This window comes from Desmodus rotundus, chromosome 10, assembly GCF_022682495.2.
Source record: "Desmodus rotundus isolate HL8 chromosome 10, HLdesRot8A.1, whole genome shotgun sequence".
Taxonomy (NCBI): Eukaryota; Metazoa; Chordata; class Mammalia; order Chiroptera; family Phyllostomidae; genus Desmodus; species Desmodus rotundus.
In genome coordinates, this window is record NC_071396.1 from 1438230 (window position 1) to 1463387 (window position 25158).

The 25158-nt window shown below is 52.5% G+C and overlaps 1 protein-coding gene across 6 annotated transcripts in view; it reads right to left on the bottom strand.

Moving 5' to 3' along the window:
- Window positions 1-4141: 4141 nt before the first annotated feature.
- The window catches only part of NR5A2 (nuclear receptor subfamily 5 group A member 2), an 84188-nt gene continuing 63171 nt past the window's right edge, over window positions 4142-25158 (bottom strand). For all 6 annotated transcript variants that reach the window (XM_045184592.2, XM_045184591.2, XM_024576116.3 and 3 more), the window contains one exon: window positions 4142-5845. In XM_045184592.2, coding sequence (XP_045040527.2) covers window positions 5598-5845 — 248 coding nt within the window. In that variant the 3' untranslated portion in view covers window positions 4142-5597. The remainder of the gene's footprint in view (window positions 5846-25158) is intronic.

The following is a 25158-nucleotide window of genomic DNA, read 5'->3' on the forward strand; positions in this document are numbered from 1 at the left end:
GCCGCCGCTACTGTTACTGCTACTGCTGCTGCTGCTGCTGCTGCTGCTGTTCTCCTAGTGCTCCCTGCCTCACACGTGCGGGGCGACTCTCAAAGGGCTTCGTGGAGAAATCACAAGGGAAGCTACTGGCCAAACTGAAGCCTGAGAAAATTCGGGTGACTTTGAAGTCAGGGCGAACATTTGGGACAGACGAGGTGGTTGTGGTGGCATTCCCCACTGAGAGCGCATGGCTGCTCAGGCTCTTGTGGAGGCCGAGAACCTGTTTGCTTCTGGTGTTATCGCTCAAAAACACGCTTGTCTGCGCGGCTTGCTTTGACTCTGGGGAAAATGCACCGTTAGGGAGTGGAGGTCGGCCTGTGGGAGGCCCTGCAGCAGGCTGTGTGGGCAGCTTATCTCTCCCCGCTTCCCACTCCTGAGACGGGTTGTCCTGAGGAATGGAAGGAGTCACCTCTGTGTGTTAGGGTGAATGCTACACTTCAGAAATAAAGGCCCCAAAACACAGTGGCTTAAAGAAGAGCAGTTTATTTCTCCCTCACCTGAGTCTCACTGGTACCGGGGGACTGGGCCCTTCCATGTGGGAGGTCTGGGCTGGGGTGTGTGGGTACCTCGCACAGTCAGTTCTGGGGGTCGCTAAGGGCAACCTACCTCGCTGGAGAGTGAGATGCAAACCAGGTGCCTACATGTCTCCCTGGACAACGACTCCATCCCCCCTGGGCTCCTTAGGATGGATGTGGCCTGAGAACAGCCTCAGATCTAGTGTCCCGGGGGGTCCGGCCTGGGACCCACCGACCCAGGGCTCTGTTCCATGCTGGCCCCCACTCAGGCATGGAGTGGAGCCAGCCCCGCATCCTCGACTCTGCGGGGTACTTAGTCCTCTGTGTCAAACTCACTTCAGGGAAATGTGGCGAGTCGTCCGATTCCACCCCGTTTGTGCCTCCGTCCCTCTCTCCCAGCCACAGTCAGACACGCAGCGTTTCAGGTTGGCTCTCACCCTGTCTGCCAACAAAACCGCAGCCACAGCCTGAGATGGGTCCCAGCGTGACTGATCCTTCACTCACCAGGGAGCCGAAGCCTCCGGAAACGAGGAGCCACAGGAACAGTTACTCGGAGTGACTCACTCTCCCTCCCCATCCAGCGTAGAGGGGGATGGATCTTTGTTATTCCAGGGAAATGTCAAGACCACTAAGTTTCACCGTGCTTTGACCTGCGTGAGGCTGAACACACTCTCCAAGGGTTTCTGATAAAAATACCCATCAGAGATGGCTTCAAACCGAATGTCAAACTCAGTTAAAGGGACGGACCTCTTCCAAGTCATCGGATCGGCAGTAACAATCCGGCACACACCGGCTGCCGGCACTGAAGGATTTAGTGACTTCGGGAGTGTTGTTCTAAGGGCTGGTGGCGCGGCTCCTGCTCTCACACCGTGACCTCGGCTGGCAGCGCCTTGGGCCTTTGAGAGCCTCCCTCTCCACCTACTTTTAAAAACCACACATGGCCACTGATGAGGACATTTTAAAGATGATGCCCCATGCCTTGCTTGACCCGTGTGATGAGTACCCGGGTGTGGCCAGGGGTAGGAATGGGTCACACTGCACACTCTCTGGGACGTTAGTCCAGTTGAATATGAATACATGTTTATATTCCCTGGAATGTCAACAGGAACTATTTTTAAAAGTTCTTCCAAGTAAGAGGTTGATGAGGGAGGTGTGGTTTGCAGGCCACTAAGTAGCTGCTTAAAAGAAGTCTTAATTCTGTAAGTGTGGCACAGTGTGTTTGGATCTGATGTGGTCCCTTGGGATCTTCCTGCAGGACCCTGACAAAACCCCTGTTGGGTGAAAGGGGACGGGATGACTCTGGCTCACCTGGGCAGGGGTGGGGAGATGGGGGGTGGGGTGGGGAGAAGAGGGCTGGGCCATCACAGGTCATAAGCATTGTGAAGGGTTTTGCGGCTCTTGTGCTATTTTGTAACAGAGGTAATTATTAACATCCAGAATGGATGTTTGCAGGCTATTTTCTTGCTGCAAACACCTCCGAAGACTCAGTAGTGCTGAAGTCGGCTAATTTCCAGAACACGGATGTGCTACTTTTCAGGGCCAAACCCCACAAGGTGCAAAGGCCCCTGCCTCTAAGTTATGGCTCTGTGTCTCGTTCCGGTGACTGGCTGCCTGGATTAGGGACGGTGTGGTGTGGCCAACAGCACAGGTCCCGGGGCCACGCTGCCATGCTGCCTGGGTTCAAACCTGCCTCCACTACCTGGTGCTCTGCTTTGAGCAAGCAGCCTTCAGGTGAAGAAAATGACAGCTCCCAGGGCTGTTCTGAGGCCGAAGTGAATTAACAAAGCCCTTGGGAGAACCGTCAAGAGACCAGTAGCCCGACCAAAAAAAATTCGATGAGGTGAGATGTTTCTGCCCATCGGTTCTAGCAGTGAGTGACATAAATTGTGTCATTTCGTGTCAACATACAATGCCCACGTTGAGTCGCATGCTTCAAGTACCCAACTAAGGACGCTGGGTCACTCCAGGAAATGTATCTATTTGTGTGGAATTCCTTGGGCTCCACCCCTAGTCCAGTGCCTCCAGCACCCCGGGGCTCCAGTCTCCCGCAGTGAGGACAGAAAGGCGTCTCACAATGATCAGGCTGCGCATATCAATGTTTATTGAAATACTGGGAAAAAAAAAACCATTTTGTTGACAAATTCCTGGCAAGAACGGACATGACAATGTGTATTGTTTTCACTGGTACAGTAAGAAAACGTCAACACGTAACCGACTACACTCTCTCGACGTTGCGTGGATTCAGGTCCTAGGTAGCGGGAGGAGAGCAGAGCTGCGTACAAACACTGAGACATCGCAGAGCGTCTGCTGGCAGACAGACCCACTGCCGTCAACCGGGCGAAGCCTTAACCCTTTCTACGGGGTCTGCTTTTCCTAAGAAGTCCTGTGGTTGGTTGGTGAGGCGGTTGCTCAGGAGCTGTCGGGTGACAAAGGTCAACAGTGAACACTGGAGACAGTTTACCTGCCAGCTCCCGGGGGGCTGCCAGCAGGGTGGAGGGGCCTCTCTGTGTTGCCCACGGTGTAATTCACTAGGCTAGCAACATGCTTCTATTTGGCATTTTTTAGGTTTCGTATGCATTGGGGAGGTTTTTTTTTCTTCTTTCTTTTGCAAAGTTCAAGCCTCCAAACAACTTCCCCTCAATCTCCTGAGTGTCCTCCGTATGTGATGGGACAATTTCATTAACTGCTGATGCTTCTCCTCTGCGGGTGTCTTCCAGCCAACCAGGTTTTGAAGTGGAGAGAAACGACGCAGCCATCCTGCTTACTGCTTTGGACACGGGCTCCGATCTGCCCCTTTCTGTTGTCCTGTGGGCCATGAGGAGCGCGCAGGGGACCGAGACTCTGCGTGAGGGGCTGTGGACACTCAGCGTGGCGAATGTGTACCCTTCATGTGGACGAGGAGTAGAGGTGGTCGATCAGAATAACAAAATAACCCTCTCTGTACACACAGAAGTAATAACTAATATCTTTGGTCTACACCTTACAATGCTTGGAAAGGAAAACCAGGAAAGACGCCACCCTTGCGAAATTCGCTTGAAAACAGGAAGCTACGAGTCACATAATTTACAATAGACATTAAATAAACTACAGAAATAATTAGGAAGATTTACAGCCATGTAATCAAGTGAATGATTTTAATTCATTAAGACCTTTCTCTGTCCCTGAACTGTATCCCACGAACTTGCAGACATGCTACAGTATACACATATATTTGGTTTCTTCAGTCTTGGCTGTATCTACATAGAGGTGAGACCAAGGGGCAATAAATTAGCATCATCATTGTCTACAGTTGAAACTATGATATACAATATAAATAAACTATTCAAAAGCCAGAAACATTTATGAAAAAATTAAGGGACTAGGAGATACTTTTTTTTTTTATTACAGTTTCTACAAGTGATTGTGCCGCCGATAATCTCAAAAAAAAAATTAAAGTCTTAAATGCGATTCCTGTTCTTGATTTTAGTGTCTCACGACGATAACTCAGTACTGTTCAAAATGATTCCCCATGAGAAAGATGAGATTAAGGACACGACTGCTTGAGCTACTTTGTCCCATCACAGTCCCCTCCCGCCCCCCCACAGGACCTAAAGAATGTAAACACTATAGTTTATGTGACTTGTAAAGGGTTAATACTTTATTTTAAATGTGGATTCACATCGGCACAGCCCCTGTCCAGACGTGTGAAATAAGGCAAGACTTCCACCCCTGTGTCATTGCGTGTCAGGGATGCTGAGAGCGGCATTTGGCAGGTTGGTTCGGCGGTTCTCTGACCACCGGGGTTTGCTCTGCAGACTTTGGTCTATGATGCAGAAAGGTCAGGTTCACTCTCTTCCTTTCCCTTCCAGGAAGGACCTAAATCATGCTCCTGTCTTTCCAGCCACAGGTAAAACCACCGTTTCCGTCCATGTTAGGGGATGTCTGAGCGAGCTGACTGACCGATCAGCTCGCCCTGTCTCTCCCGTTCCCATGGCTTCCCGCACGCTTCGGGCTGTTTTAAACTTCTTATAACTGTGACTGCGAGACATCCCAGCAAAAGAAGATGCGTGTTTTCTTTTTAAATGAACTACAAACTTTGATGCTTATAAAAAGACTGATGTAGCCTCAGAAGCCTTCCGGCCAGGAATTTTTAAATGAAATCCAACCATGCCAAAGCTACATTTCAGTAACAGGAGCAGAAGTAACGTCTAGCTTGCTTCAGCTGGGGGTGCTTGTGTTTGCAAGTTTGTAGTCATTTCCCTTAACATTCAGGAATGCTATTTCCGTAAGATCAGAAGGGGGATACTGCCTGCTTTTTTTTTTTTTTAAACATTATGAACACATGATAAAATAAGCCAGGACATATTTAAGTGGCAAGCTAACATGTTGACAGGGTGTTCTTCTTAGCTCTTAGCCCGTCTCAGACACAGACATTGAAAATTAGGCTTTTTGAGATTTGGCGGAGCTTGCAGTGGGTGTGGCCGAGTCCTTGGTACAGGCTCCACGATCGATGTACTGATCGATCGCAGGACAGAAGGTGCCGGGTCCTTGAAGGAAAGAGGGAGGGACTATTCCAGGGGAAGCCGATGGACTCGTGAGCAGTGTGTTTCGGGTTTGCTTCACCGAGGGGGAATTGTGTAAGCTCAGATTGCCTGCCGTAGAGGCATAATTTGCAACACAGATCGGCTCCCACGTGTCTTCATCGAGGACTTGAGTTTCAATAATCAGGAACGGTGCGGTCTGCGTTCACGCCGGTGTGGTGCCGGTATCCATCCATCTGCACGCTCATTCCACTCTGCGGCAGCGTCTCACGTGGACTCCTATGGGGACGTGAAGCTTTCATTTCACAGTTTACAGTACAAATACCCTGATACATCATTTATTTGCTACTAAGTATTTGATTATTACGCCGTTTTCAATTCAATCCCTTTCAACCAAGGTTTTCATGAGTGTTGCCGGGAGCAGCTCAGAGTATTTTCGGTCTCTCTCTCCTCCTGTTCCCCCCGCCCACCCCCTCCAGTCTCCTTGTGACCGGAAAGCAGAGCTCGGGGTGGGGGCTGTGGCTCAGGCCCTCTTGGCGTGCAGCATCTCGATGAGGAGGTTGTTGTAGGGCACGTCCCCGTTCAGGTGCTTGTAGTAGAGGTACTCTTCGGCCTGCATGCTGATGGCCCGGATCTCCGGGAGCCGCAGCAGCAGCTGCCCGAACTTCTCCGCCTGCTGCGGGTAGTTGCACATGGTGTAGTCCAGCAGGGCGGCGTTCACTTGCTCCTGCACCCCTTCCACCAGCTGGAAGTTCTCCAGGTTTTTGACATCTGGATGTAAAGAAAGAGAAAGAAAAAGCACGTGATTTCCCTGGCATTTCATTTCTGTGTCCTGCGGCCGTGGGCGGAGTGCATGGAGGTATTCTCCTCCCACAGACAGACCGCACACTTTCGACGCTGTGGAGGCGTCAGCCAGCCCCACGCACCCAGGCTCCTAGGCGGGTGATCAGAAACGGGCTTCGGGGAGAGGGCCTGGTTGGAAGTCTGCCTATACCTCCCGTCAGCGAGACACCGACGGGTTTTGGGCAAGGTCAGCTCTTTGCAAGTCTCACCGAGGGAAAGGGTGAGGGTTCCGGAGGAAGAGGAATCGTCACAGCGCCAGCAAATGGGTCCCCGGAGGGAGACCCATCTTACCCAGTGTGTTGCAGGGTTCACGTGATTCTGTATTAATTTTTCTGACCCAAGGTGAAGTCTGTGCCCAGGGTCTGATGTAGTTAATTCTAATAAAAAGTGACAGGGTTCTTGTTTCTGTTTGACATTTTCTAAATGAGTCTGAAAGCCTCTGACTTGTCGAGCCTATGCTAATGGGCCATCTGGTACACTCCAGTGACCGCCGGCGGGGCCCTGGCTACCGGGGTTGCAGTCACAGATCTCGGTGACTAATGATCTTCAGCAAATGAACGCCTGGTCCCTTTGGTGGAGCACCAGCCGGGACGGCCGGTACCCTTTCACCTGAGTGGGGGGCGGGCTCCAGCTGGACACTTTGTTTTTCTTTGTGTCCCGGGCCACTCAGGTAGAGATGGCGGACACTGGCTGTTCGTTCAGCCAGTGCTCACCTCCCGGTGGCCATCCCATGGTTTTAAGGCACCTGCCCTTGAGGTCCCTTGTAGTCACTGAGTGACAGGGAGGCAGAGCCAAGACAAGGACAGCTGACACCAAGTCCACACACACACAGAACGAGGGAGGGGAGAGGTCGCAGTAACTTAGTAACTTCCTCTTCTGAAGTTTTCCGAGGTGAACAGCATGGCTTTTAGACTGTTTGTAGAGGCCTCTGGAGGAAAGTGTAGAGACGTGTGTGTGTGTGTGTGTGTGTGTGTGTGTGTGTGTGTGAGTGTGTGTGTACTCACATCATGCTGAGGATGTGAGCCGAGGCAGCCGCTCCCCCACCTGCTGTGTTTTCTAACGGGACAAAAATAAGAGTGAGTCTGAGGCAAGCCGCATCATGCTATGACCCAAACGTTAAGTGTAGCAAACTCAGTTCGCAGTTACTGTAGCAACACCCCCCACACACGGGTTTAGGCACTCTCTGCTGGGAGATTTAGCCCGTGCACAGGCGCGTGCCCACGCTGGGGTCTCTGGACGCTTTGACAATAAGGCTGCCTTGCATTTTCTGATGAAATGCGTCCGTGGTGATTTCTGTGTTTACATCCGAGCCATTAATTTTGCATTAGACACGCTCCCACCGTCCATCCCCCCGTCTCTCTGCCCCAAAGTAAAACTGGTGAGGAGTTGGTACTGAAACAGATCCTGTGAGCCTTGGATACGACATTTACTTCAAGGTGAGATGGGAGAATCAAAAGTCGTTGGTTTTTTATTAATGAAAAGTATGGCAAACGCCACACTGTAGGGCCTCCGGCCTCCAAGCTGACCTAGTCCCCCTGTGGCACTCGACCGTTCCAGCATTTCCCATCGGTCTCACTGAAAATATTTGAGCATGATTAGAAATGATTTTAAAGTACAAAATGTGAACCATTGGAAGCACCTGGCATGCGCCGTACCTGGGTCCGTGACAGAAAAACCCGCATTCGGCTCAGCTTTGTCTCTGCCCCACTTACTGCACTTCGCAGGCTCACCTGGGAGGGGACATTGGTCCTTCACAGGTATCTCGGCACAGAGCCAAGGTGTTGAAACCTAGTTCGCCTGAATTCTGACCAGCTTCTCAAGGCTGCCCCTCTTTGCCCTCCCCCCCAGCCAAGTCAAGACTGAACCCAGCTCTCTCTTGTACATAAGGCGAGGGAGTTAAAACAGAAAACAAGCAACATCCAGTGTTATAGGGATTTAAACACATTTGCAGGAAAAAACAGAAATGGAGGACGATTTTGTGCTGCTGTGGGAGATATTTTCACAGCACAAACAGCTAAAACAGTCACAGAGATTAGGATGGAGGATGGAGAAATTTGCACAGTGTAATATGTAAGATACACAAATAATTCCTTCTAGGATGTTGTTTTCGAAACTTTCTTTTTCTGATAAATGTGCTTTTGAGAAACTAGGTTCTACCTCATATGATAAGTTATGCCACTTCGTTAAGAAAGAAAAAAAAACCTACTAATAAACGCAAGCCAAAGGATGGGTCAAATGCTAGCTTAGCTTATTCTGTTCTTGCAGAAAATTAAAATTTAAAGACTTCAGACCAGCATTCTCTGGCACCTTTCTCCCAAAAGTTTAAAAATATACACAGTTTCCTTCTGAGGAAAATTTACAGATTTCCTGTACTTGGCCATATATGCAACTTTTCTCTAAAGTTCATCAGAGTTGAATTCACACGACTGAATTAATAATTATCCATTCAGCTATTTCTGTGAATTTAGTATGAAATGTAACAAGAGAGATGCTGCTCATTTCCCCAAAGGTGCTGACCAACTGACTGTCCACTTGGTTCCTGTGTCCATTCAGGCAATTTGTAATTTGGCGGCAAAACCCTGATATTTACGCCATAAGGCTAAAAGAAGAAAGAGAAAGATTTGGATGGAATTACTCATTTCCTGACCCCGTGGTTCCTGGATCCCTGCTCTGCTCTGGTGTCTCCTCAGCCGGGTGTCCCCCTTCACTGCACGGCACCCTGTTTTATTAACTGTCCAGCGTGGGGTGAGGACCATGTCTCCATCAGGGTGCCCCACCCCTGGAGAACACTAACATCTGTTTGTATCATTGGCACACTCGCCCAGGGGGAATGTGAGTGTGAAAACACCTGTTACGTGAACTCTTACAAGCCAGTTTCCCTTTTGTTCCTAACTCCGAGCCCGCGTTGAAGAGCGGATGCCCGGAAGACAGCCATGCCTGACCAAGAGTGGCAGCGAAGGTGCAGTGAAACGGAGAACACCCACTCTTGGGAGACCTGGCGTGCCCCCTTCTCTGTCGTTCCCTTGTACCCACTTTTTAGGGAAGTGCCAGAAATTCGAGTGTGCTCCCAGGGTGCCCGAGCAATTAGGTTTTCTGCGAAGTCACGCCCCTGTGTGAGCACCGAAATGCGAGATGCCCTGGAAGTCGCAACCGTGTTCTCCAAGAGAGACGGTCCTCCTACAAACCCAGCCTGCCCCTGCCGAGAACCGCTGTGTCTCAGCTCGTCCATGGCAGGAGACTGTCGCACCGAAAGTCACCGAGGAACTGACGTTAAATTACACAAAAAACAAAATCCGGACGACGGGCTCCCCGTGTGTTTTAGAGGTCAGCTGTTGGGTTCCCACACTGAGTAACATGCCCCCCATTTGGAATGTAGAGGAGGGACTAGCTGGAGGACCAGAGGTTGTCCCGGCACCCGCACCCCCCAGACCGTTGTTCTGCAGCCTCTTAGGCTGGATCTCAAAGCGTCTCCCATTGGCACGCCCCGCAACCCTTTGAAATTTATGTACGCTTCATTTTCATACAATTAAAAAGCACAAGTTAATGAGCCCAATCATGACACATGCGGGCTGGAAAATGGCATGTAAACAGACAGAAGCACTTTCTCAAGCGCCGTTAAATTTTGATGACGGGCCAAGCACTTTCTGCTTCCCCTCCAAGTATCAATCTCTTATCTACCCCGCTCCATGCACTCAGGGACTAATTACCCACGTTCTATGTGCGGCCGCATCAGGATCGGCTCGCAGTGGGGTGCTCAGATGTTTCCCGTCCTCGCTGGAAAGTACACCCCGAGGTCTTCTTGCATATATTACAGCCCAGACTGTGTGGGGTCGTGCGCAGCATCTGGGCGTCATCTGAAGAGGAAGACGCCGGTTTCTGCCGTCCTGGTCCCCACCAGCTGGCTCAGCCAGGACCCCCCCTCCCCCCACCTGCTTTTCAGTGGCTGGTCCTTTGCTGAGCAAGGGCTGGAGTGGGGGCTGGGTGGCCCCCATGGAGGGTGCTGTCTTCTGCTGCGAAGACGAGTATCTTTGTTAATTTTTCACACAAGTGGGGAAAGAAGTCCCATCTGGCCCTTTAAAAGAGATGCAAGTGGGGACCACTTCCCCTTGAGGTTTTCGGAAGGACGACAGTCTGTAAACCGGCACAGTCTGTCCTCAGGAAACCCTGTGTTTTGATAAACCCGGGCCGGGGAGAGGAAATGCATTTTCTGCAAGGAGATCATTTTAAAAATCATTCTAAAGGGCTCCATTGAAATAATTTGTAAAATCAGTCTGGTACCAATGGTGGGAGACTGACCTGCTGGGTCCTCTCGTTCACTTGCTACAGAGTGAGGGCTGTTTGGGGGCTGGAGGTGGAAGGATGGGGTGTTTCACGTGCCGATGTCTAAGACGGGCTGTTCCCAGCAGAACGTGAAACCCAAGGTTTCAAACTCACCACGGCAACGTCCTTTGTAAACACGTTTCCCTGAGCCTGCTCCGTCTCTGGTTTTCTTCCTTTCCACCTGCCCGTCACACAGGGTTGGGTGTTACCTGGTTTCCTGACCCACACAAGCAAGTGGGAGGGCCTTGGGAATGGTACTCCGCCTCCCCGGCCCCACACGCTGCCTGGACAGAGTGGGGACCCCTTTCGCAACTGTTGATTGAAAAACTGTGTTTGCGCCTCAGTTCATGCATTCCCCTTGCTGGTATCTGGAAGACCTTCCAAATATTTCCAACCGTGTCTTCCTTGTTAAGCTCTTCTGGGTTTGGGCCCTGCCCTTCCCCCCCACCCCCACCCCCACCAGACTGCGTTTCCCCGGAAGGCGGGGAGCCTGTCTTCTGTCTCTGCTGTGCGCACAGCACAAGTGAGTACAGAGCCACGCACGACAGACACCGAACGCGTGCTGGGAGACTCGCTAATCTGAATTAAGCTCCCGTGAGTGTAAAGCCCCTGCAGACTAACTCCCCATCAGAGTGACCGGCCCCTCCCCGGGGCGCAGGGTCTAGCTGGCTTTGCGCTGCCCCCCTTGCTACGCCCAGCACCAGTGTCGGGTCCAACAGAACACAGCTCCGACAGTCTGTCCCCAGACAGGCCTGATGAGATTCCAAACTAAAGCCAGCCCGTGGAAGGCCTGGGAGCAGGAGGGACCTTGGTCTGTCTGATGCTCTGACCTGGTGACGCAGACCCGGGGTGGCTGTGCTGTGGGAGGGTCCACGTGGCCAGTGTGGAGCAGCCCCACTGCCTGTCTCCTTGGGGATGAAAACGAGGAAGGCAGGCTATACTAAAGCGGGTTGAAGTTCATGAAATGAGGCAAGTATGTTTTCATCAATCTCTACATCCTAGGTGATAGAAAAACCACAGAAAAATGCATGAAGAACCAAAGGCAAAAAATAAGGTCTCTAGCTGGGGATCGGTGCGATATTTTGAGCCAGCGGCCAGAATGGAAAGAGGCACAGGATGAGGCAACTTCCCAGTGTCCCCCTAAATTTCAACACAGCAGGGTGCCAGGCAGACTTAACACTAAGGGCAAACACAGCGTCTGATAACCAGGTAGCATCTGCAGGCACCTGAGACGCAGAATTGCAGCCGCCCTGACTGAGGGCTTTGGGGGTCACCGTCCTCATCTTCCTGGGAAGACCACCTGTCCCCTCAGAACACGAAACGTCCCCTCTACCCAGAGCAGCCCTTCCGCGGAGAAAAGCTTGCCCCTCCGTTCTCTGGTCACGTCCGAACACAGGTTTTGAGTCACACGTGTGCATCGATTTCCATTCAGAAACTTTGGAGCTTTCCGCCAAGCTCTCCCGTTCTCTAGAATAAGATATGAGGTTCGGTCTGTTCAGGTGGCGCGTCAGGACCATGGATAAACCGACGTTACCACATGAAAGAGAATTAAACAGGCACATCCAAGTGGGGATATATTAAGCCAAATTTCAGCTCCAGTGGTTGAGTTTAGCCTGTGCTAGATGTCTGGTTTGCCTCGGGATAAATTCAGCTTTCCAGCTAATCGAAAGGGGAAAACCGCCTCAGGTGTGATAAAATTTACAAGAGAAGCTGCCGAACACTTCTTGTTAAAAATATTAGCTTAAAGGCATTCTTATTGTCTCTGGGATGAAGACTGTATTTGCATTTAATTATTTGATTTCAAACTTTTATGAGCCCGGATCAAATATTAGCTTCGCCAATTAAAATATTACTTTGTGTGCGTGTGGCTCAGAGCCCAGATGCCGCATGGGTGACTCAGTAGTGTCCGCCACTTTCGCGCTGTCTTTCTAAGGGACCTTCCCCAGGGAACAACAGAGGTAACACCGGAGGATGCAAATGTGCGTTCGGCAGACAAGGCACTACGTTCGAACCGTTGACTTGAAACCTCTCTCCACCTTGTAGTGTTAGTCTGGAGGATGCACGCTCCTAGGCATGTGCACCCACCCAATCGATACTGCTCCATAATTCAGCATGCGAAAGAAATCCTTCTTTTAAACGCCTCGCGCCAGCCACAGCGCAGCTGCATGGCCAGGAGCAGCTTCCTGCTGGCCGTTCCCCTGGGGCCGGCCGGCCAGCTCTGGCAGATTTCACTTCTGTAGGATTCAGAGGTGGCCAGGGATCTGGGCTCAGGCAGAAGGGGGACCGGGGTGAGCAGGGAGGAGGATCCACGGGGAAAGAGGTTGACGGGTAGTTACTGAGCAGAACACGCTTCAAACACCTTCTTAACACGGAATCGTGGAAGAAGGCACTCACAATCTCCAGGCACCACCAGCTGGCTGCCGATAACCTGTGCTCGGTGCTCCTCAATGCTCGGTGCAGGACGGGGCGGCGGGGGTGGGGGTCGGGCAGGAAACCCCATGAAATCTTTCCTTGGACTTGGTCTCCGGTGGCCGCAGATCCTCCTGCCGACACATCGCTGGATGTGCGTGAGCCACGGACACCCTGGTCTTGGGACCCACCTCACTGTCTCAGCATAAGGCTGCGACCAATAACCAGTGCAACCTTCTCACTTGGAAACATCGGCGTGGGTCACTTTTAACAGGATGAGACATGCGGGAGTCAAGTCCACGCAAGGGTGCGTCACCCGGCCGGAGATGCTGCCTCCCAAGCAGCAAGGACGGTAGAAGGAAAACCCGGCATGGCCCTCCGGTTGGTGTACCAACGAGGACTCGGCCCCTGGGACGCTGTGCCGACCCCCACGGTGCACTGGGTCTCCCTTCCGGCTGGAAGTTTGGAGAATGCCCGTCTGTCTGGGCTCCGAGTCTGTCACTCGTGAGGAATAAGTTCTCCCTCAGACCGGCCACAGAAGCAGACACTCAGGGAGTGACGAGGGCTGTGAATGGCTCACCTGTTTGAAACCCTAATTTTAAACATGGAAGGCCTTTCATAAGGTGTTTTACGAAATGTAAGCTTAGTGCGTATGTTACAGGTTCTGAGGGTAACATTTTTGTTTGGATCTTTGCACTTGTATCAAAGCCCTTTCCTTATCTAACGTCTCCCGACACTTCTGGAAAGGCCAGTCTTAGCTTTTTTGAGAGACACACGAGGAATTCATGAGCAAACTGGGAGGGACAGTGGGGACCTCAGTGTCACATGGGATGCTCCCAACCTCTCGCAAGGGGACCCCATTGTGCGGACCACAGGACGTGAGACAAAGCACTAGGCTGAGGCCACCAAAATCGCGTTTCTTCGCTCACACCTAAGTTTGGCTTTCGGCTGCCAGGTTGATCGGTTCTGAATTAGTGAGGTTTATGGTACGTTGCACGTTCTGTTTCCACGTGTAGTGAAAGTAGCGTCACCCCCAGTAAAAGTCCCGTGACTTGGTGCGTCTGCACGTCTCTCCCATTACTGTGCATCTGCTCCGTGAAGCCGGGGGCTTTTTCAGGGTGTGTAAAACAATGAGAATAAAACTGCTCTTTAAGAACTCGGTGTACTTGTCCCTTCATGTTACGTCATTTCCCTTGGCTTCTTAAGGTTTGGCTGAGTAAGGTCAGGGGTTGAAATGAAGGGGGAACGTTACTCGGCTGACCCACACCTCTTCTGAGTTGCCTGGGCCGTAAAAACAAGAGAGGCCTTTGGAGGCGGGAGACAAGGGGAGAGCAGACTGATTACCCAACCAGATCATTAAAGCCAAATACTTATCAATTTTTTGCATAACTGAAATTAATAATTCATCCAATTGCTCAGGGATATGGATTTGTATGCGAAAGACGGAAAATCCATATTACCCATGCATTTTGTGTGTTTTAACCACGCAACAGAGAAAATAACAGGAAAGTTTAGTTTAAAAGAGCTTAAAACATTTTGCAAAGGAAGCTATCCTCTAATTTTGATTTTTTTTTTTTTTTTTTTTTGCGTGTACCCATGGATTTTGCGAAGCCAGCGGTCCTGGTGATACGGAAGAGCTTTGTATCGGAGCGTGTCTGCTTGGTACAAGGTGGCACTCAACTCTGAGTCCTACATAGGGAGGGCCCTGAGCGCGGGTGGGCACCACACCTTGTCACCCCCCGACGCCGTTCATTTACGGGGTGGAGATTGTGCATGCCCTGAGAAGTTACTGGTCTGTGCGTTTCCAGAGCTGGGAGACATGAAAAGAGGTGATTTTAAATCTGTGAAATACGCAGTCTCTCTCTCTCACACACACACACAAGGGTACTCTCCTGCTCACACTCACACACATATACACTCACACACACACACACACACACCAGGACACTTCCTTCTGCTCACGCTCACACACACGACCTCGGGACTGAGGCTCACACTGGACAGGGACGGCCGCTGGAGGCCAGAGCAGACAGGGAGCCCCGTGGGCGGGAAGGGGCCCTGCAACGACACAGTGACAGCGAGGAGCACGCAGTGAAACAGAAAGATCCAGGTACAGCTGTCAGGTACTCGGCACCAATCCTGCGCTAACACGGCCGGATCCCAGGTTAATACTTCGCCTGGTGCAATTTCAGAACATCTCCCCCACCCCCGCCCCCAACCTATGGACTTCCTGCACTTTTCCTTAATTAGGAAGAAAATTCAGATCTGGTGATTAGGGAATGAAGTGACCAGGTTGGATTTCCTACTCCCTCCCTCTGTCTCTCTCCAGATTATTCGCTCTGACACAATCACCACATTCATACTGATCCTCAGTTCCTGCAGAAACCGCGCCCTTTCACCCTGGGGACTTCTAAAACATCCTCGGCCCCTGCTGCCACCTGTCGAGTCCGGCTGGCAGCCTCTCGGGCGGGGAGCCAGGTGTGCCTTTGGCAAACTTGCCGGCTGGATTTCCCCGGTGATCTGACCCCACAGGGCTCGGGAGCCCGGCCTGGAAAGCCCCGCGGTGCAGAGGCGGACGGAGCTTGTCGGCTGTGGCGCTGCCACATTCGGGGCTGTGGGAGCGGACATTCTGCGGGGCCTCCAGGGGAAGGCAGCCCCGGTGTGTTAGGTGTGCAGGTTCAGTGTGCCACAGGCTGACTCACGAGACAAAGGGCGTGGGAAGAAGGTACTCTGCTGCCAGACAGACAGATGTGTTAAAACGAGTGTGAGCGTGACGTGGAGGGAGATTCCGTAATCCCGCCTGGTCGGAAACCATCCGACCGATCTCCTGTTATCTTCAGACTTCCGATTACAGTTAGGACAACCGCAGTGAAGTCCATTAAAGAAATAAACAAATACTGCGTGGCAATAAGCAAAAGACACAGTGAGAGAAATAAACGGACGTAAGGTTATAATTTGTGATTGGATGACCTGCATTATTTTTATAGTGTTGATTGTTAGGGATCTTGATGGGCGAGAGCACTAATAACCTGGTGGCTTTCACTGCTACCTGAGTCCCCAGGCACGGGGCTCTGCTCTCCGTGTCCTCAGGTGCGCCCAGCGCGGGTTAAGTCACCTTCTCGCTGATGTTGCGAGGGTATTTCCAGAAAATATTTTTACTGCTCCTTAAGACTCTCACACGAATGCCGACAATTAGCAAGGGTCAGGTTTCCACCTTCCTCCTCAACGTAGCGTGTCTGAAGACCATTTTTATAAACCAGGGCTGGGGGCTGGAGCCGAAGAGTGGAACATGAAAACCCCGTATGCAGATTTCCAACCAGAAAGCGGTGCGTGTGTACGGTGTGTGTTTGAATGCATTTCAGGTGCGCGTTTTGGAGACGGGGGACTCAACAGGCCTTGCGGCTTCACGGCCCGATCCAGGACTTCCTAGGGACTCCTTTGGAAATCTCCCCTTCCCAGGACAGGTTGATGCTGGAATGCTCAGCGGCCTGAGGCCTTGACCAGCCCTGAGGCACATGGAGCACTTGGGGTTTTGTTTTTTTCTGAGTTCTTGATTTACATGCGCTAATTGGTAGCTAACGTGCTCCCCAAGGCAAATGCAGGTATTTGTTGCTTCCCGAGTCTTTCTTTTTTCCTCCTCTGCTTTGAAAGGGAATTAAACTTTGCACTGGTGTGGGTAGGGGGCTGGGTCCTAGAGGTCAGACTTCGGCTGCTGGACTCCATTCGCTTGGTTTTCAGAGTTGCCGCTCAGCTGGTGTTGAGTGGGTCAACCCAGCCACGTTCGCCTGGCACTTACGCCCAGGACCCAAGAGACCCCAAGGAGAGGGTCGCAAAGCAGAACGCACGGCCTCGTGTCTGTATGTCCGTGTGGGCTGCTCTCATTTAGAAACACGATTCTGTCCCCTGCCCCTGCCCCGAGCATGGCCCTCCCAGGCTCTCTCTTCTTCCGTGTGCAATAAAGCCACATGTCTTAAACGCCCTGCAGGTGGCCTGTCGGGCTCCAGAGTCTTCCGTTTAGGCTGGAGACCCCCGTCGGGTGACACGCACCACGTTGGCGGGGAAGTAACTAACGAGGCACGCTCCTGCAGCGGGGCTCTGGACCTGATGTTCACAGTCAAGAAAGCTCGCTATTGATTTTTCTGTAGCTGTTTGTAACTATTAGAGTTGATACATCAATAGCAAAGCAAAGCGCAGTGTTTCACTGGAGGCAGCAACCAGGGATTTGTGACCTTCTGACAGTAAATCGTGGCAGAGTCTTAGGGACAGACCGATGGTTCCTGCTCACTCAAAACCCGTGGCTCTCCGATGTGTCCCAACAGAACGGTGCCACAGGACACAGGACAACGTGTCATCCTCCAAAGGAGGCTGCTTTTCCTCTGTGGCGGGGGGGAGGGGAGAGCAGAGGCGGGGGGCACCTTCCAGCTCAGTGGTTGCCATCAGGAGCACGGTTTCCCTCCCCCCACCCTGCTATCTAGAGCCCAAATGCCACAGACTCGAAGACAGCTCAGAGCGTGGGCCTCTCCTGGGGACAGTGGGGGACGCACAAGCCGCCATTCGTTCTGAACCCTCGAGGGCCTGGAATGAGGGACAGAGTTCCCGTAGGGCTTGAGTAGTGGCCGCAAGGGATTCCAGCTGCTGGGTCAGGGGAGGTGACCGGGCAGGCAGAACTTCTGCCCGAGAAGTCTGTGCTTCCCAGAAAGGTAGCAGGAGCCCTGTGACTCACTGCTGATGCTCTTATTTGATCAGAGACAGGCTTAAAAAAATGGCTGGGGCATCGGGGATGCTGCATTCTGCCTTGTAGAGCCTCTTGAAACTCTTAAATCAGTAACAGGCCTCTAAATTGGTGTGATAGCTGATTCCACTGCCCCCCCCCCCCCCCGCCTCTCTCTTTCCCTCTCTGCCTCCACCACCTTCACTGACATTTAACCACATTTACAGACACAGGGTAACTCTAAAACAATTACACCTATGCTATACTTTTAGTGTTTAAGCCGTTTTACAAGCATCTTGTGATCAGTCCATTAATTACTGAGCTTCGCCCATTGCCTGAAGCTCACCCCCAACCACCGTATTAATTATTTACCAAGGAGCCGTATGTTTAAGTGGTGCTGATAATCATCCAGGGTTTTCCTGTTATGAGCATAGAGGCATTAAATATAAATGGTATTTACTAGTGTCCAGGACTGTTTTTGTCTTTCTACCAGACCGAGGCGAGTGATGGATGAGCTGGTTTACCTGTGAGCCCCTCGTACAAATGGCCCGAGTTCTAGGTCCTGCAATACGCATCTACGAAGGACGAGGAAATAGGCATCGGTCCTTAGTTCTCCACTTGACTTTGGTTTCCTTTTATGTGTCACTCTGGGTGCGACTGAACTGGGGCAGCGCAAAACAAAGTGGGTAGAGAGGGCTTCTGCAGACTGCTTGGTGTAGCTTCTGATCAGTGAGTGTTCCATCCGTCCGTCCATCCACCCATCATCCATCTATCCATCCGTCCACCCATGCATCCATCCACCATCCATCCACCCATCCATCACCCATCCATCCATCATCCGTCCACCCATCCCTCCATCCACCATCCATCCATCCATCATCCGTCCACACATGCATCCACCATCATCCGTCCACCCATCCCTCCATCTGTCCATCTACCATCCCTCCATCCATCCACTATCCATCCACCATCCATCCATCCATCCATCCACTATCCATCCATCACCCATCCACCCATCATCCGTCCACCCATCCCTCCATCCACCATCCATCCATCCATCATCCGTCCACACATGCATCCACCATCATCTGTCCACCCATCCACCCATCCATCCACCATCCATCCACCCATCCCTCCATCATCCGTCCACCCATCCCTCCATCCATCCATCCACCATCCATCCATCCACCATCTATCCATCCTTCCACACATGCATCCACCATCATCTGTCCACCCATCCATCCATCATCCGTCCACCCATCCCTCCATCCATCCACTATCCATCCCCCATCCATCCACCAGCCACACATCCATTATCCATTATCCATTCACCATCCATCCATCATCCGTCCACCCGTGCATCCACCCATCTACCATCCATGTACCATCCTTTCACCCATCCACCTACCCATCCCACGTGGCTTGAACACCTACTATGGGCTGAGCTTTGGGGTACAGACTTCAGACAAGCAGTGCAATCCCTGGTACAAACACACTGTAGGGGAGTCAAGCAGGCATCTTCAAAGAGGCAACATTTGGGCTCCACGTGGTCAGTGCGTGCGGGTGCTGGTCATGGGGGACTGAGGGATGCAGGACCCCCAAGTCCATCTCTAAACGTACGCAGTTCTATTTGAATTCCCAACTAGGTGCTCTGTGGGGTTACAGCAGACGGATCCTAAGTGTACACAGGAAGGCCAAGTAGAGGGGCCACTTTGAAAACAGGGAGGGGGGCGGTTCAACCACACACCGAGACTTACTAAAGGAATGCATAAGGTGTGTGAGTGGCTCTGTGATGATCCTATAGGCCCGTGGGACAAAATCGAAAGTCCAGATATAGGCCATGAGAAAAAGGGCAGCACGGTGGACGGGGGAGACAAGCCACTCAGCAGTCGGGACGGCTGGCGGACTGCTGGAGGGGAAATAAGACCGAACAAAATACAAGCTACACCTCTACCTGCTACCACACTCAAAAGCCCGTTCCGGGCACGGTAAAGACCTAAGTGTGGAAAGCGCGGTTTTAACACATTTGGAGAAAAGCTAAAGGGGAATGCATTTTATGACTTTCAAGGTAGGATTTCCTAGAGAAACTAGAAAACACACACAAAAACCAGAATATGGCTACTTCTGTGAAAGAAAGAAAAGACAATCTAATCTGGTTTAGCCCAATCTAATCTGATCTGATCTGATCTGATCTAATCTATTGAAGAGACACCCTCAGATCAACGAGGGAAGGCACAGATTCCAGTGAGCACAGGAAAGGAACAGGTACTTCAGAGACAGAAAAAGATTCCAAATGTCGCTTGTCCGCAGAATGCAAACTAACCCGGAATGACAGAGCTTCAGTCACGGTGCTGGTGGCTCGGAGAAATGGGAGCCACCCCTCCCCCACCTGCCCCCACTCTGGCCAGGAATGCCACCAAGTACAGCCACCGGGAGATCGATCTGGGGATTTCTAGAATCGAAAGGACTGCCCAGCCAAGTACGTACGGGAAGACAAAGGTTCCCTCAGTGTTGCTGGTGACAGACACCTAGCTGCTGGAGTGTGGGACAATGCCTCGTGCGGTACGCTCGTCACGAAACACTACGGGTCCGTGAACATGGCACCCAGCCTCTGGATCGTGAGCGAGAAGGGTAGGTGACGATGTCTTTGATCCTAGAAGCAGTATTTTTTGGTCAGATAAGAACAAGCTTCTGCAGCCGCTGTGCTGCGAGAGGAAGTTCCTTGAAGTTACATTAGAAACGATATTGTTACAGTACCTGCCCACCCGCCCCTTCGATACAGTCCAGGACCCACGGCGGCCCATACATGTGGTTATCCAATCTGTCCTCGAATTGCCTGTGGCCAGCGAGAACAACAACTTAAACAATTTTTTTTTTTAAGAAATTGCAAATTACTAAAACTCTATCCTGACTGTGAGTATCACAAATGCACTGAAGATTTTATGGTGCCAGTTTGGTTTTTGTGTCCTAGAAATACTTAAAAATATGCACGAATCCACTGTTTAAGTTTCATTTCCTACCCTCCCACTGGACACCGTCCAGTCCTTTCAGTCTGAAGTCAGAAATCCCAGGCAAGGGCGACGCTGGGAATGACCCACGTGGAGAAGATCTGGGTAAAGGATCCGATCCTGCTCACGACCAAGATTCCTAAGGAGGCAGGTGTGTGGACACCAGGCGCTTCTTCCCGTCAATGAGAACATCCGCACAGAATCAGCAGGTCGGCACGAGGGAGACACACACACTGCCCTCTCCGTGGTGCTTCTGACTCTGCAGAGACCTGCAGCCCCGGTCCTGAGGGTGGAGACTAGAAGTGGCCCTGGATGCGACCCCACTGGGCATCTGCAGGGGCTTTGGCGAGCGGCATTGCGACCCCCACGAGGGCACTTTCAAGAAAAACTATCAGATGCGACGGACAAGGACTTGCTTCCCTCCGGATTCCTGGCGGGTCTAGTCGGAGGGGTTGGCATCATTGCGTCCACGGGGGCCATGTGTGGGCTCCTCAGCAGTGGGCGGTGCAGGAGGGATGCGCTCGAGCGTGATGTGGGGAAATCTCTGTCCCCCCCCTTTCTGGCTGGTTGTTTGGCTCTGGTCCCAGGGACGGGTAGAACGGGAAAGGCTAGCCACACTCGTCCTCTGAGGCTCACCGTGGGGATCGGAAGGGACACGGATTGGGGGCTCAGGCCCGGAAGACCCCGACACATACTGTACTGAACGCAAAGCCAGCACCGTTTTCCACAGGAACGGGGCTCGGTGCCGGAAGCACAGGGTGGAAACAGCAGCATGTCCCCGTGGCAGAACAGCCCCGGCAAACACGAGGTGACGCGTTCGTGGCGGTTTCTCAAGTAGCAGCGGGAGTTCAGAGGAGGGAGGGCAGGTCTGCCTGGGAAGCTGGAGCAGACTTCTCCGCCTCCCCGGACCTGGGATGTGGGCATGACCTCCACACCAACAGCTGCGAGGCCGAGACCCCTGTGCACGGTTCACCGTCTAGGAGACGGCTGATGTTGGCCACGCCCCCCGGGCCCCTGGCTCTGCTTCTGAAGAACCCGGGGCTGTGGCCTCCAAAGCCCCACATCTCTGAACGAGGAAAACGGTTTAATACGGGCACACATTCTTGTTGGGCCCCCCAACTCCACGTAGCCCCTTGAGTTTGAAGCTAGCACTGTGAGGAGGGGACAAGCTGCTAATTTTATCATTATACGGTTACTATTAATAACTATTAATAAGGCACCGTAGTATTTTGTTTAAAATTTGTAAAAGGCCAAAGTTAATTTCTCTAAAAGGTTTCGGTTCTCAGATCCCGACAATTCCCTCGGAAGGAATGTTATCCGGGATTTTAGTTCCAAAAGAACTAGGCTCCTCTACGTGAGATCTTTCATTTTCTGTGTTTGCAGCTGTAATTTCTATTGAGCCGTTAGATTTAGAGGCGGAGTGTTAATAACTCGGAAAGGAGGATGTACAACCTCATTCGTAAAGTTGCCCATAGAAAATTTACAACGCTAGAACGTTGGAGGGGAAAGGCGTTTCCTGGCACGAGCTCTACCCAGGAACAGTTACTGGCCACGACTCCACCCGACTAAGGACTGAGGGCTCTTTCTTCAGCATTTGACTTTGGTTTGGTTTTGGGAGGTGGTGGATGACAGAAAAGGGAAGTGGCTTGAGTTTGCTTCCTGTGACACATCTCCAAGTACCCAGGGTCCTAATGGCACCTGTGGCCAGCGGGTCAAACATTTCAAGCTGTGGTTGGGCACCAACTGACCACAGCAGTTGCCGCGGACACGGGGAAGACCTTCCCCTGCAATCTGCCCACCAGAGGCTGTGTTGGAGAAGAGGCATTTCCCCCCTGGGGGGCCCCCACTTACATGACTTTGTATTTTTTAACACTTTATTTATTTTTAGAGAGAGGGAGAGAAACATCGATTGGTTGCCTCTCATACACACCGACTGGGGACCAAACCTGCAACCCAGGCATGTGCCCTGACCAGGGATCACACCAGCGACCTTTTGCTTTGTGGGATGATGCCCAGCCCACTGGGCCACACTGCCCAGGGCAGCCCCTAGCTCCTACTTTCTGAGAACAGCCATACCTCTAAGGAGGGATTCCTTTATGGCAGGCTGCACACGAAACCCCAGATGCTTAACTCACTTATGTGGCTTTGGCTGACGTTAGAACAGGTGCCCCCATGGTGATAATCCATTAGCACCGCGTGCCGGGTGTCCTGCTAAGTTCTTTGTAAAACCCTTCCTTCCCGCGTAGACCACGAGGCTCCCGTCCTGCGGGGGGACGGCCGGTGGCCCAGGTCTGGTTCCGAAAACCTGGCTGGGGGGAGCCTGCACCCTGAATCTGTACGACCACTGTCCCGTGCGACGTGACGTGAGTGAAGAAGAATCTGACTCTGACCACAGTGCTTTGCACACCAGGCAGCAACGCCGGGACAAATGGTCGGGAGGAAGGGCTAGTTCAGGTATGTTATCGGTCTCGTAAACATGCCTCCAAGACAGAACAGGAAGACGCAGCTGGAATGTGGTCATCCCCCCTCCGGGAGGGGAGGCAGCATTGCCCAATCTGAGGTCAGCCGGGTCACAGAGCTCCCTGTCCCCCCCCCCACCCCGTGAGTCGGGGCGAGCCGGCGCCTGTGTGCCGGGGAGAGACGCCACCCTCCACAAGGATGACAGTTTTAGATTTAGTTCAAAGGGGTGGCCGAGGAATTTCTAGACCTGATTTTGGAAATGATGCAGACGCAGCGCCGCAGTAATGCGGGAGCCCAGGTCTGGGCTCTTTGCGCCGTGCGGGCTCCAGACGCTTCAGCTGAGACCCCGACTCACTCTGCATCTCCGATTTTTAACCCAGAAATCCGACGGGGCGGGCTTGGCAACGGCACAGGCCTTTGCTAAGGTTCTGGTTTGCCGTCCCTTCAGGGCTGAGGCCAGAGTCTCTGTTAACAATCGGGAAGCTCAGGGTGCGGGGGTCGGGGGCAGGGGTTCCTGCTGAGGCCCCTGGAGGTGACACAGTGGCCCACTTCCCAGCTCTTTTCACACCCCCCTCAGGCTTGTGTGACTAGAGACAGAGGTTTTTGCTCATGAAACAGGCCTGACACCCCTCACGTGGGAAGGTACACGGTTGGGCTCAGTGGAAAGAGCGGATACAGTGTGTGTGTGTGGGGGGGCCTCTTTGCTGTGCCTGCTTTGGAGCAATGTCCCCAGGGTCCAAAGTGCTGCTCTGAATCCAGCTGGGGCGGGGCGGGGGCTGGGGGGGCCTTCTCTTTGGAAAGACTGCACACTGCCGGTTCTCACACAGTCCATGGCAATGGTTTTGCACGTAGTGGCCGTGGGGTCTGTTTTGTGAAAGTTCATCTTTCAAAGGCACGAAGGCCGTCGCCATCCACAGTAGCCCGTGGTGCCTGGCTGGAGCCAGGCTGTTTGGAATTTAACCTTCTGAACCCAACAGAACCCGGGCTCAAGCCTGGACGTGATGGGCGCTGACAGGAAATGAGAGAAGGGCTGACGGGTGACTCGGCTGTGAGTCATGGGTGGACTGAGCCTATTCTAGAACATACCCGAGGCCCAGAGCGAGCCAGCCTGCGGGATCTGGGCTGACCAGGTTAACCGTCCAAGCCCCGGCGGCGAGGTGAGGACGGGAATGGACTCTGAGCTGTTTGCGCTGGCCACTGCTTCTAAGCAGGAGGAGACCCACCCGCCTCTGAGGAGTCATCACCCCCCACAGCAGCAGTTAGCGAAATGACAATATTAGTATTAACACCTAAAAAGATAATAAACACTTCCAAGTATAAGCTCTTCAGAAATATGCCTGAATAAGGGCTATTTAGGCAATGATATCCCTGGGCCAGCAGATAAGAAATGACCGTCCCTTCTGCGGCTGTAAGTGCATATTGATTAAGTTCAAACTTAGAACTCCAAAATGAAATATCTCTGGTCCTTGCTAAACTGCTTCGCTCACTGCGAGGAAGAAAAAAACCCCGCACAACACCTATTACAGTGCATTTAATTAAGACAAGCATCAACTTTATGTGCCGTTCTCCGCGTCGGCCGACTCTCTGCGGTGTAGATATTGAGCGGCGGCCTCGCCGGAATGCTGATCAATGCCCCTGACTCTCCGCTGCGGGCTTCCGTGGGAGGGAGGGCTCACCTGCCAGCCGCGCGCCTGTCCCCGAGGCGCTGCTGTGGAGCCCCGTGTGGTGGTTTGACAAGCGGCCAGTGAATGTTTTTCTGATCAGACTATCCCATGGGAGATGGTAAAAAGGGAGTCGGGAAGCCAATGGAAAGAAGAATCCTGGGGGTCCGCGTTGTGCACCTGACCTCAGTGAGGGGAACCAGGGAGCCAACACACCTGGCAGAAGGTGTGGGGTGGACGTTCGCTGCCACTCGACTTTGAGAGCGTGTGCAGTCGTAATCACGGTGAACTGTAGTCATGGCAGGGCTATCCTGAAGCAAGCTTCGCCCGCGCGTGTGCCCAAGGGACCAGGTGGCAGTTGAGGAGGTCATGTAATGTCGCGACCTTCCCGGATGAGAGCACCTCAAGCCCGGCACAACCGTGTGCCTGGGGTATCGGCTTACGGGACTCTGCCTGCGCCCCTTCCTCAGCGGCTGTGGGTTGCTGTGGGGCAGAGAGCCGAGGCCTTGCATTTGCTGGGACAGTTGTGCGCTAACGGCCTAGTTTTAGCTGTGAATGCTCTCTGGTCTTCCTGCACACTGGCTTTCCCAAAGAGCTCGTAAGTGAGCACCGCCCCCCCGCCCAGCACCTCGTACACGGGGGGAATGCAAACTGGTAACAGGAGTAGTTTAA